This window comes from Cyclopterus lumpus, chromosome 16 (assembly GCF_009769545.1).
Source record: "Cyclopterus lumpus isolate fCycLum1 chromosome 16, fCycLum1.pri, whole genome shotgun sequence".
NCBI lineage: Eukaryota > Metazoa > Chordata > Actinopteri > Perciformes > Cyclopteridae > Cyclopterus > Cyclopterus lumpus.
In genome coordinates, this window is record NC_046981.1 from 14396443 (window position 1) to 14409975 (window position 13533).

The window sequence follows — 13533 nt, forward strand, 5'->3', positions numbered from 1 at the left end:
TCCATTTAACCCTACCTGGAATTATGTCTGCGTTTCTCCTCATGCTGTGATTATGTTTTAGACCGATAGTCATGGCTCTCCCTCTCTCCCTCTCTCCCTCTCTCCCTTTTGTTTTTCAGGTGGGATTTTCGAACAAACAGATGGACCCGTTTCACTTGTTAGCGCGGAGGAGCTGGCCTTTAAATTTGCTGTCAATAACATAAACAGAAACAGGACTTTGTTGCCAAACACGACATTAACATATGACATACAGAGGATTAACATCTACGACAGTTTTGAGGCGTCGAGGAAAGGTGAGTGGCTCGGTCCGTGTTCATTTATGGATCGTGACTCCATTGTGGAGGATAATTAGTCAAAAGACATCAAAACTCTGTAGTAGTTTGATAATCACGATTGGTTTTGGCTTTCATATCAAAATCAGTTTTTTAGTGGAACAAACCTTTAGTCTATGGGGATCCTTACTAAATGAACTGTGATTGAAGAGCTCACACTACATTCTCAAGCTGTCTTCTCTTGCTCCTCTCTAGCGTGTGACCAGCTGTCTTTAGGTGTGGTTGCAATATTTGGGCCCTCGCATAGTTCGTCGTCTAATGCTGTGCAGTCCATCTGCAATGCATTGGAAGTGCCGCACGTCCAGGTGCGGTGGAAACATCACCCCATGGACAACAGAGACAGCTTTTATGCTAATTTATACCCGGATTACTCTTCACTGAGCTATGCTATCCTCGACCTGGTGCAATTTCTCAAATGGAAAACAGCCACCGTTGTATACGACGACAGCACAGGTGAACGGACCATTTAATTATGATATCATGTTACTTTATTCTCACAAACATGTGCAAAATATGAAACGATGGGATTGCATTTTCTTTGCGACGCTCTTGGCCACGTCTTCATTTGTGCCGTTTCTCTTCCTCAGGTCTGATACGACTCCAGGAGCTGATAATGGCCCCGTCCAGGTACAACATCAGGCTAAAGATTCGTCAGCTTCCTCTTGACACGCAGGACACAAGACCCCTCCTCAAAGAAATGAAGAGAAGCCGGGAGTTTCGCATCATCTTCGACTGCAATCACCACATGGCGGCGCAGGTTCTCAAACAGGTCAGTGAGAGACTGGAGAACGCCTGATGTCGGACATCAGCTTTGACGAACATTGAACGCATTTGGTCCTCTTCCACACACTCACTGGCACCGGTCCATTCGTTTGCATTCAGTTGACCAGATGTGTTGAGATATTGAGAAAATATGGAGGCTTTGACTTGGCATGAGCATGGGAGGAGAGTAGCAGCAGAAGGTGTGTCGGTAATAATCAACTCTGCTGGGATTTCCACTTGTGCAACCTGCTTGCCGTGACCACTACAGTTGTGTCCAACAGTAGATATGAAATCTAAAAGTGATTTATTAATATTTGATGATATTGATGAAGATATACATCTTGGAGTGAACAATCCTATGATGTTCAGCAGAGAAACCTGTCATAGTTTGATCAGTTGTGATGCACAGCTGTTTATTTTTAGCATCTGTTGACACCGGCTTTGTTGGAGAGTGTAAAACAATGTTGATGTCATGTGTAGTTCTTACAATGGTTCTTGGGCCTTAACCATTTGATGCAACCATATATTTGCCAGTTAATTATTTAAAAAAAATGTAATTAAATACCGAGCATAGAAAACAATGCTGAAAATGGTATTATTCTGTTTTTAGTGTTCAGGTATGGCCTTAATATGTTACTCTGTGTACATATTTCGATCTTAATCAAATGATTACCAACTGTGGCCAGACTTTCACATCCATCCCTCAAACAGGTATAAGTTAAAAAATGCTTTATTATCAAAACATGTTTTGAGACAAATTATTTTCCGTCACAAAGAACAGTACACCGAGTAGATATTGTGTAGGTGGTCTAAATCTCTATGGATGTCAGAAACAGGCTGGTGCCCCCCCCCCCCCCCCCCCCCCCCCCCCCAGGCCCTCTCCATTCAGTGTGCTGTCAGCTTCTGTTAACATGTTTACCAAATGCATCATCTACTCCCAAGTTATTTAAATAACCCAGTCCTCCGAAGTTATTGAGATTTAAGTTGACATCAATTTGCTCGTGGCCAGTCTGCACATCTTGCACCACAGAATCTGTGTCCTCTTCAGAGAAGAAGTGAGAGAAAGTTTCGAGGGTTCTGTCAGGGTTCTTTGCTGTGATACCTCAAAGAAAAGCTTTGATTTAGGCTTATATTTCATTTGTAAACATGCGGCAATATTGCCTGTCTATCATAGACATTTGATATAGATTCAGGTTGCAACTGAGGTATATTTTCATCACTGAAATTATTTTCTTAATCGATTTGGTCTGTAAAAGGTCAAAAATAAATCACAATTTAAAAAAAATAATTAAATATTCAATTAGCTTGTCTTCTCAAACGAAGGGACCAAAACACAAAAGATTTTATTGGCAGAAAATATATTGATATTTGACTGTCTGGACATTTTAGAAGAACTCTAGAGATTAAAACAAAACACACACACAAAGATCAAATAAATCTAAATTAAAATAGATATATACTATCTGGTAAATGCGGCCACGGTCAATATTGCGGCACACAAAGTATGATGACGGTCACGAAAAAACAACTTTTCTTTGACCAAATGCACCAGCTCCTGAACTACAGGAAAAGATTGGCAGGCAGCTCCACTTACGGCTTTTCAAAATGAGTAGCAGTCAAAGGAGTGAACTAAGTACATGTGTAATCTGACTTGACTGGTACAGCAGCTGCACGCGTAAAAAGCAGGATCTGACATGACTCTTCTAAAAAGGTTTGACTATCAAGTGCTGCATTGTGCCCTTGGAGTATTCTGTTTGTCACGCCATGACTCTGAACAATGTCGGGTCCTGTCTTCACCCTGACAGGCTCACCTGCATCCAACCTGCCTCTGTTCACTTACTTCCTCTCAGATTGATAAGAAGACTTTCTTTTTCGAGTACTTGGTGGGCCCTTTATTGTCATATGTTGTGATTTCTTTGAACCTGCTACCATATTGGTGGGAGCACGGACATATGGAGGTTTGCTACAATAACACCTTAATGAGTAGGAATGTTGACTGAATTATATTGTATATATTATTAAATATGGTACAATATGGAATAAATGTCGACTCGATGGAGAAGTGAATTTGCCTCAACACAAGCATAGCATCTTATTTATATAACCTTGGCTTCTTTTTTTTCCATGACAGATGGTACAATTAAACAGGCAGAACAGCCGCCATGGGAATGTGGGGCCTTTGAATGTAGATTGAGTGAAACAAGTGGCAGTGATGGAGCGTTGGGATACGAGGCAGAGATTACCGAGCTCTTTTGATTGAAGGCTCACGTGCCCCGAGCCCTCGCACACCATTTAAATGCAGAGAAAAGCATCAAGTGCTGCTGCTGTTCTCTGGAATTCCGTGGACCACATATGTCGATATGCTTATTAAAAACCATGGCCATGTCTCTTCCCTGATGAAGTATTATTGTGTGTGTTCTGACTGTGCTGTTGATTCTAAAATAACCTGAAGTGACACAATGACAATCTTCTCTATCCTGTCTCTCTACTCATCCACAACTTTCTTTCCCATTCTCCACATCCTTTCAGGCCCAGACCATGGGGATGATGACAGAGTATTACCACTATATCTTCACCACTCTGGTAATGTACAATGCTTGTTAATGCAAATAGAGTCTCGTTTGTTCTCATATCCCTATCGCTTGTTTTTGATGAATAGTGGCTAATTGCCAATGGGGTTTGGATCCCGTCCATAATATCAATTTTGTTTGACAAGCTAGGGGCATAATTGAATCTTCAGTGTGCTGTAGGAAACACTGCCCTTTATAGGGAAGTCAAACCAAGTCAACAGCTTGAGACTCAAAACTGAATGTGGCTTTGAAGTTACAAAAAACTAAATTCATCCTCTGTGAGCTCCTACATTCTACAACTAAATGCCATATATGTTGAAGTAAAAATTATCAAACAATTGGATGATGCCATGAATAGGTTAGCAGGTTAAGTAATTAACAAACTTATGTATAATGTAATATCAGCACCACACGCCTCCAAAATAACAGCTTTATTCTTTAGAATTACACATTTTGGCTGAACATGATTTTCTTTTTCATTAACAGATATGTCACTATTTTATTGCTATCTTGAGCATTTTAGGTACTCACTCTGATCAAAAAAAAAAAAAAAAAAAAGATCTCCCGTCCGACTAATACAAGCAGACCCAGCAGGGAGCCGTGGCTGGTCGTCACTGGGACGCTGACTATCTGGACAGAAACAGACTGAATGGGAATGAATACCAGCATGATCTGTGCTATTGCTTTCACTCTCTGTTATCATCAATGTTTCTGCTTCTCTCGTACACACACACACACTCTCACACACACACACACACACTCACACTCCCTGTCTCTCTGGACTCATCCTGTCTGTTGTGATAATGTGACATGACACAAAAGGTCCGAGCATCATGTGTGTCATCTTTCACACTCGACAGCGTGGCTACGACAATGTTCTGCCATACGTTTTTATTGCACGTCTATTGCATTAATAAGGGGATTAAAACAATCCTTTTGTGTAGTCTTTATATTGGTTCATGTGTTTGAGTGGAACGGTTTCCTAACAGATGGAAGGGGGACATATTTACAAGAGGATTTAACAACAAACATTTTTCACATGAAGGCAGGATATCTTTATGGAATCAGAGTGTGGAATCAACCTGATGCTGCAATAAGCTGTCACATTGATAGACACACCATTAAGGAGATTATACCTGGCGGCTTGATTTGATCCAAAATGATGAATACTTGTGTGGTATACATGGCAATACAATTCCCTCTCGATGGAATCACGTGCTGTCTGTTTTATCTTCCGAGGTGAGGGAAATTCCGACTTATTAGAGCGTGACGAGGCAACAGCGTTGTATGGGGTAATAACTTTCTTGTCCTCTAAAATGAGTCTGTCATAGCTATCTTTGAGAACCTGAAGCTGAGAACTTTGTTCTGCTTGCCACCCACATAACACTTCTGTATGCACTCGGCATGCTATCCGGGTAAAGATTTCAGTGTAATGCTGCTGTGAGATTACGTCGATGTCGTGTTATAAATGTGTGCAGAAGGCAGCGATGCAAAAAAAAATATGCAAACTAATAATTGGAACAAGTCACTTTTATGATATCCTAAAATGCCCTAATAGAAATGAAATGTCACAAAAGACGAATTATATTTGTACAAACAACTCCGTCCTAGTGAGTTTGTATTCTTAGCTTCAAAGAGAGAGGAAGCTTGTAACCTGATTTACTTCTCAACATTTTTTTTAACGTCACAAACAGAACAACTGTGATTTACTTTGATCTCTGTTCACAAAAGAGAGTACTGTACCACGATCTAGTGGGGGAGAAATAAAAGAGGAGAAATATTTCAGAGACTGGCGGCGACCGTTCCTTAGTAAGTGTCTTACACGCTCTCGTTCCCCCAGCTCAAACCCCACAGGGTGCTAATGAAATATCTATGTTCATCCAAATGTCTTTTCCAAGCCCCCTGGCCTATTCCGGCACGACATGTGTGTCAACATGTGACTTCACACTTCAGCTACAATGGCTGCCCCGGAAATTACCGCGGCTCAAATTGAATTGCTGAGGGAAGTTGCCAAGGGAATGCAAGTGTGGAATTATTAATATGATCCAACAGAATTTCTGTTTCTTTTTTATTCTTGTTCTTTAATATGTCTGAGCTACAAACAATAATTACTCCCAAATAAGAAACGTACACCTATAAATATTGCCTCACATTAATATGATTAGGAAAGACAAACTATATCACACACTTGTAGTTTGTGCAGTGTAATTCATTATCATGTAGGCACAAAAACAATAACAATTTGTCAATTCTAAAAGGGTTTGCCAGCAGAAAAGCGAGTCCGCCACCAGAGCCCTTTTATATTTCATTTATTACCCAGACGCTGCTCCCAGACACCATGCTTAAATCTCCTGATTTGACATTGAAAGCTACTGTGTTTCTCCTCCCTTTCACTGCATTTGTTCTTAATATAGCATCTCTTTAATCAGCAGCTGCGTCATTCTCTTTTCATGTGAGAAGAAAGCATCAAGCATCTAGGATAAATACTTAAAACGAGGACGCTCAATGCTGGCGTGAATGCGCCCTTCATTACTGTTGTTCTCTCCAAAGGACCTGATGGCCATCGACCTGGAGCCGTATCGCTTCTGTGGCGTCAACATGACCGGCTTCCGCATCCTCAACGTGGATAATCCTCAGGTCGCAACCATTGTGGAGAAATGGTCGATGGAAAGGCAGATTCCACATAAACCTGACTCGGGCCTGCTGGAGGGCATCATGACGGTATGTTTTATTACTTTTGTGTTCCATCTAAAAGGCAGTCACAAAGAAGTATGCAAGGTATGCACATAACTTAGTGAACCATGTATGGATACAAGAGGTCTCAGGACACGCTGTTGCGCATTACACACATTAAACAGCATAAAAAAGGGGAAAACAATCACAAATATAAAAAGAAACACTCAAGAACAGCACAATACAAGCACACATTTATACACAAGAATTAGAAGAAATATACAAATAAATAATCCAAAAGGTAGAATAAGTGAAACTATTAAAATAAATCTAAAAAGTGAAAAAAGGTTCACTGATGTACTCTGCCACCTAAATTACTGAAGAGGAATAAAACGGTCTCCTCGTCAGAAGAATATTCCTGGTTCTGTTTGTTGATGGCAGGGTCAGATATTGGCAAGAATAGCCCAAATCCACCGTGTTATCTCTTACGCTTTCAACGGTACAGATGAGGGTGATATACTGCTGTGGAGAACATTCATTAAGCCCTTACGCACCAATTATCCTTCGGACACGTCATTCTCCCTTCACATTGTTCCAGAACAGGTGCATCCCTTTACGGCCAATCTTTTCAAATGGATAGTTTATAATGGATAATGCCCCATTGTCTCAGTATGTTTCTAGGCAAAGGAAAGGGACTTTGGCTTCCTCCAATGGCCACACAGTCCAGATAGCAAACTCACTATAGCTCGTTTGGGATGAGACAGGACATGAATATGCGAACCAACGAATCTGCAGAAATGTAGTTATGCCATCAAAACAGAAATATCTTTATGGAAGGCATCCAGCCCTTGTTGAACTCACACCATTAAATACAGGCTGTTCAGGCTGTTCTGGTGGAGAACTTGGACTGTTGCAGATTGTGTAGCGACAGTTGTGTTGACAGTAAGTAGATGTATAGTCTGAAATTAAGTCATTAATTATAGTGCAGTTGTTGACATAGAGGGGGCCATTTGTGACAGTGACTAATTTGTGGTGTGAGTCCAACATTTCATAAATATATACTGTATTACCGTACCAATTTAAGGTAAGCAATAAGATCGTATTTATGTCAAATGTCCAGTGGTTTGCCATTCTCATTGATTTTTTATACTACACATTAATCAATTAATTTCCCTTTAATTTTTCCTTCATTATTCTGGAATGAAGTTTCACTAGCAACTAAGTCTAAATAGCTGATGTTGTCCGAAGGTGTGGAGGACATATATCAGTTATGTAAACAAGACCAAAACCACACTATACTATAGTATCGGGTGAGAAACACTACATATTATATTAAAAACATTTCATAATTTAATTATGTATGTTAATTCATTTGAATATAGTTGTATAAAGTACACCTTTGACGAAAGTCTGACTCCGTCATGTAATACAATGAAGGACAATTATGAAGTATATAATTGATCTGAATGTGAAATGTCTGCACTGAAAAGTGACATGAGAAAAATCCTGAAGAATTCCTTTTTTCCATATTAGTGTGAAGATTGGTTTTGATGTTGAACAAACCATTATATATATATATATATATATATATATATTATATATATATATATATATATATATATATATATCTGTCTTTCCACAGGCATCAGCTGAATTAATGTTCACCCCTTATTCCAGACAGATGCGGCTCTGACCTATGATGCAGTCCACATTGTATCCGTCTCATACCAGCACGCTCCACAGATGACGGTAAACTCGCTGCAGTGCCACCGCCACAAACCCTGGAGATTTGGAAGTCGCTTCATGAGTTTCATCAAAGAGGTGATGGGACACATTTGGCCTGCTATTATTTGATTATTGATATCAGAGCATACTGATTGAGTGGTGAACATGTCAATAACAGTGAACTGTGTAGTCATTTGGGACTTTGGTTATTTACCCAGCGAATCAATCAGATCCACACACAAAGCAAACCAAGCCTTGATAGACACATCAAAGCAGCGTTGTTGTCAGCTTAATAAATCCCCTGTATTCATAACCTATTTTCCAGAAAAGCACGTACTGTAACCTTTTGAAAGCATAACTAGTGTAGTCGGCTCTTATTTAATCTAACATGAGAGTCTGACAGTGCCTCAGAATACACAAACAAGCCTTTGCAAAATGGCAGATTAAGGGTGTGAAGAGATGCTACTATTTGTCTCTTGATTTGTTCAAACAACAAAATAATTTGTCATTTTATTTGTCCTGGGTGTGGTTTATAAACGGTAGGAATTCCATTAGTTTTTCCTCTCTTATAATGGCCACTATTATCTCAAAATTAAAGCATTAACCTCCTGGATCTACTGTATTTTACACAGGCTTCGCCCTCTAACCAGGATCCCTCATCTGTGGTAACTGCCCAATAAATTTGCATATACCCACAGAGCAATCAGAATGATGGCTATTGGGGGCTGTCCATATAAAAAGGCAGAGCTAAACCTCGTTCCTTATCCACTTATCATTAGCAAAATGGCTGACAACTTATGCTCAGTACCCATGGCTTCGCCCAAAGATTGTGTCCTGCTCAGGAGAGGTCTTTGCTGGTGGTTTACATGCCTCAGCACTAAGCATCCTGCCGGAGTTTAGTCCCTAAGCATGCTTTTTGGCTTACTCACTGTCACGTCCGGGCAGACACAGGACACAAATGCAGGGTCTTTCAGGTAACGTTGTCCTTATTTGTAAGACTGACTCTCCAAAAGGTCAAAAGGAAAATGCAGGACTATCAAAGATCATCTAAAGAAAACAAAGATCACTCCAATCTTGGAGGAAAACAAAAACGCTCCTTAAAAACTGGAGGCACTATGAAAGATTATCTAAACCAAAAATCACTCCGTACAGAGGAAACAAAGGACTATGAAAACTTTAACAAAACACCTAAATCTAAGACACAAAAACTTACAAACTCAAAATCACTCTTTGGGAGGAATCCAATGAAAAACGGAAAAGATGGCTTGGTATTTCAAGACTCGGTGCCGTGGCAGGGCGAGAGGGAACGAACACGCTGGCACAGAACAAGGGGACACATGAGGGAAGTGGAGACAGGTGGACACAATCAGGAATCAGGGAAGACAATCAGACTGGTGACACATGAGGAAGGGCAAGGAACCTGAAACGAGAGGAGAGTTACTACTTCAAAATAAAACAGGAAATGACAAGACAAGAAAACCCAACAAAATAAAACAAACCCAACAACTTCACCGCGGTGCGACACTCACTTAATCATTTCATCGCTCAAGACTTAAAAAAGTAAAAACCAGGACCAAAGTAAGAGTAAGCTGCCATTGTGGCTGTCAACCTTCAGATGACACAACAAACTAAATGAATTTGTCGTACTGTGCCATTCATCAATTCATAAAGGGGAGGGAGCAGTGGGTAAGCAGTCTTTTTTATTACATAGGTGCACTGAACTATACCTTCAACCCAGGTGCCCAGACATGTGTGAATGGTCCCTCATGTGAAATAATAATATTTGTGTCGTTTGAAAAGTATGGCTAAGTGGAAGGTTTGAAATGGGTGGCTCCTCCAAGGCTTTCCTTCATCACCAGACCATGCAACGTCCTTCAGAGAACAAAGGATGATCTTCCATAGTGGCAGCAGGCTTGTTCTCTCAACTGGATTCAAAGGCTGGGACAACCATTTCTTCTCAAGCGGCAAAGATAGCAGGGGGTTGGATAGATATTTGAAACCCTCATCCTTTCTGTTTAAATGCAAGGATGACAGTCCATGTGTATTCAGGACTTTCTTGAGGTCAGTGCATTGCACTAAAAAGACCAGTGTTGGCTTTTGCCCACAGCTATAGTTGTATTAGTTGTGTGTCTTGTGTCTTCTGGTCGTATCATGCATTGCCCTTAAGTCCTCAGAGACATCTTAGATAGATAAACCTGTGTGAATCTATAGTAACCCTGGCTGTATAAATGCAGCTCTGGCTCTCAAACCAGCCTTCCCTGCTCCTTCCTTTAGGTTGTGAAGACTAAGTGAACGAGGAAAATGGAAGGAAGTGGTGAGGGCAGGCCAGGCCTTTAGGGATGAATTCAAAGTACATGTAATCAGATTTTCAGAGGGTCAAGTCTACATTATCGAGACATGTTGTCTGTCTTCATAGAATTAGAGGTGCAATGTGTAACCGTCCCTTTGAAACGACCTAGCAACGGAGAATCTTTATTGTGAGAAAATGCAAATACAAAATCTCTCCACTCATGATGTAGCTGTTTTCAACCATTCCTATAATACCAAGAATATAGTGTGTAAAGTATAAAATTGTGCTCTGAAATGCCCCGTATTATTATGTTCCTCAGCTTCACATCGCCAACTGGCACAACATCTACGAAAACAATTGTGTATTTATTATAACGGCAATTCCTGCTTGTCTGCCAAATGTGCAAACACAGTATTGCAAAAGCCCGTTAGCATTACAATGCACAACAAACAATGTTTGTGTGGTACACACGGTCAGTTGAAACAGTGGGCGCTGTTAGCTATCCCAGCAAGTTCTATTTACTATGAGCAGCTCTAGTGATCTGATCACGACTAAAGCAGTGACATAGTATTGCATTGTCCCTTTACAAACATACTTTAGTGTTTGGTTATAAAAACACATACTCAGGGCTGATTTACACTCTCTTTTTAGACAGGCGTGTGACATCTTCCGAAGGTCGACTTGGCCCTTCGGAAGTGGCTGAGGCATTTATGTCACTCTCTAAATTAGAGCTGTTTGAACATGCCACCCACCTCGGTGGCGATAGGCCAGATGGAATGAGGTATGAGGGGGTTTGAGAAAGGAGAGTGCCACACTTTTCTCCTTGAAGCTTCGATCTTCTCACAGCACATTCTGGCAAGCCACAACAAAGGACAAGTGAGAGCTGTAGCCCGAAGGCTTGTGACAGTTGGATTTTTAATAATCATAAAAAGTGCAGCAGCTCGACACACACGGATGATTACTCTATTGTACCAAGAGTAATTTGAGATCCAGTGCCTGCATCTCAGACAACAAAAAATATGTTTATGCGCAAGAGGCATACAGAGTAAACGAGTAAGCTAGGAAAATATATCTTGGCATGAGATTTAAAACAGAATTTCCCCGACAAATTGTACTAATCAGAAACAGGTAAGAAGCCTTAGTAGCATGGGTGATTCATGACTGCTATCTCCATTGGTAACAGTTTGAGAAGAACTGGTGCGTATCAGGGAATTGAATAAGGAGGGCCAGTTATGTGTCCACCCCACACCCCCGGCGCCCCCCCCCCCCCCCCCCCCCCCCCCCCCCCCCCCCAACTCCCCCCATGGGAATCAAGCAAAAGGAGGTGGTTGTTAATTAACTCCGTAGTCTGGAAGGAAAATGCAGTGGAGGCATTGAGATGTAAAATGTAATTAAAAAAAGGAAATGCAACCTGTACAGTTTGTGTTTGTACTTTTGATCTGGTGAGCTAGAAGTTAGTGCTTTGTTGAAAGCCGTCTGCTTATTTGTTAATTATGTTTTCTTGTATTGTAATGTGTACCGACTACTTTGTTGTAGACAGTGGGTTCGTCACAATAGTGGGCACATGATATAATGCAATGCAATGTAAACTACAGCCTCAACGCTTGGATGAATCAGCATCACTTAGAAAATCTGATTGGGCAACAAATAGCCGTTATATTATTGATTGAATCAGATCGTACACGTTTAGACTCTTACGTGGAGTATTCTACATGATCAAAACAAGGTGTGTTATGTTAACCTTACTACATTAATGTGTTTGAATGAGTATAACTATGTAGATGTATTATCTTTCAGTCCCACTGGGATGGTCTGACGGGGAGACTGTCATTCAACAAGACGAGTGGTCTCCGTACAGACTTCGACCTGGACATCATCAGTTTAAAGGAGGACGGACTTGAAAGGTACTTTTTTTGTCTCTTGAACTTTTTGCTTAGATGGAATAAAAGCACAGCAGCAATGTGTCACCACATGCAGTGTGAAAGAATGTGGAACTTCTGTGATGAATATACCATACAAACAAGAATGAATGGATTATTAATTTCACAAATACGTTTCAGATTTTCCTCTTGATTTGGAACAAATAATGCACATTTGACAGTATCACTTACCTCCCTAACAAGGAAGTAAATTGGGTGTTTCAACATAAGCATAAGTTAGTGGGTCATAAGCAAATTGGATTAGGGTACACATTAGGGGGTAATTGCAGCCCTTCTTAATGATAATTTGAGGTGATGCCCAAAATGCTGTTTGTGGTAATGCGCTGTATAAACATGTTTTACAAAAAAAGAACTAAAAGGTTGGTGATGTAGAACTTATTTATTATACTGGAAGGCAAAGTACCCCCTGGACTATCACAGCTTTTCTCTACTAGAGGGCTTTCATACATTATGAATACATCAAATAGGGATAAGTCCCATTATGACTTCCTCAAGTACTCCCCCAAAGGCTCCACGCCACTAAAATAGCAGCAGCTTTTCAGCTTGTAACCCCTTCTGTTCGAGCGCAGAGCAAAAGAAAAGTGCTGCTTTTGAAAGGATTCTTTCTCTATTTCACTGGCATCCGTGTCCTGCGTTGGGTCAATTAAGTGAAGCACAGACATCTTGCAAAGTATTTGATGCCATATTAACATCTTCTCATTGTGTCTGTGACAAATCCCACGCTCAAGCATGTTAGCGTTGATCCAGCAATGTGCTGAGGATTTTTTCTCCCTTGTATATCCGTGGAATCGGCTTTAACTGTTTGAGCCGGTTAAGATGTGGACTTTTCTCAACTAATCCATTGTAATTGAATATTAGCCCAAGTTTGAGCTTATGCTGGAATTATGAACAGGTTCTCAGAGTGCCACTTCCACTTAACACCAGCATACTCAAGAGGGTAAAATAAATGCAACGTTCTCTATGAGTAAATAACTTTGGAATCAAATATTTGGCTAATCGTGTTTAATGAATGGAGCTAATTGTAATTGGGCACAATTAGAAGAGAATTTTACAAAGCCGAAAGCATTCAGAGATATTTTTAAATCTCTTTGGTTGTGTGGCAAACTGTAACTAATGTGCTTTTCAAATTAGAGCACATGCCTCTCTCTGGATTAGGCAGGGAGGACATTACAGACGTTTCGCAACCTTTTTTTGTATGCGTGTATTTGTGTGTGTGTGTGTGTGTGGGGGGGGGGGGTCTT

At 40.6% G+C, this 13533-nt stretch overlaps 1 protein-coding gene across 1 annotated transcript in view; it reads left to right on the forward strand.

The window, feature by feature from the left end:
- Positions 1-13533, forward strand: part of LOC117745823 (glutamate receptor ionotropic, kainate 3) — a 38855-nt gene that overhangs the window by 279 nt on the left and 25043 nt on the right. The window contains exons 2-9 of the mRNA XM_034554365.1: positions 120-293; positions 528-785; positions 920-1101; positions 3624-3677; positions 6215-6385; positions 8015-8158; positions 12150-12256; positions 12801-12930. Coding sequence (XP_034410256.1) covers positions 120-293; positions 528-785; positions 920-1101; positions 3624-3677; positions 6215-6385; positions 8015-8158; positions 12150-12256; positions 12801-12930 — 1220 coding nt within the window. The remainder of the gene's footprint in view (positions 1-119; positions 294-527; positions 786-919; positions 1102-3623; positions 3678-6214; positions 6386-8014; positions 8159-12149; positions 12257-12800; positions 12931-13533) is intronic.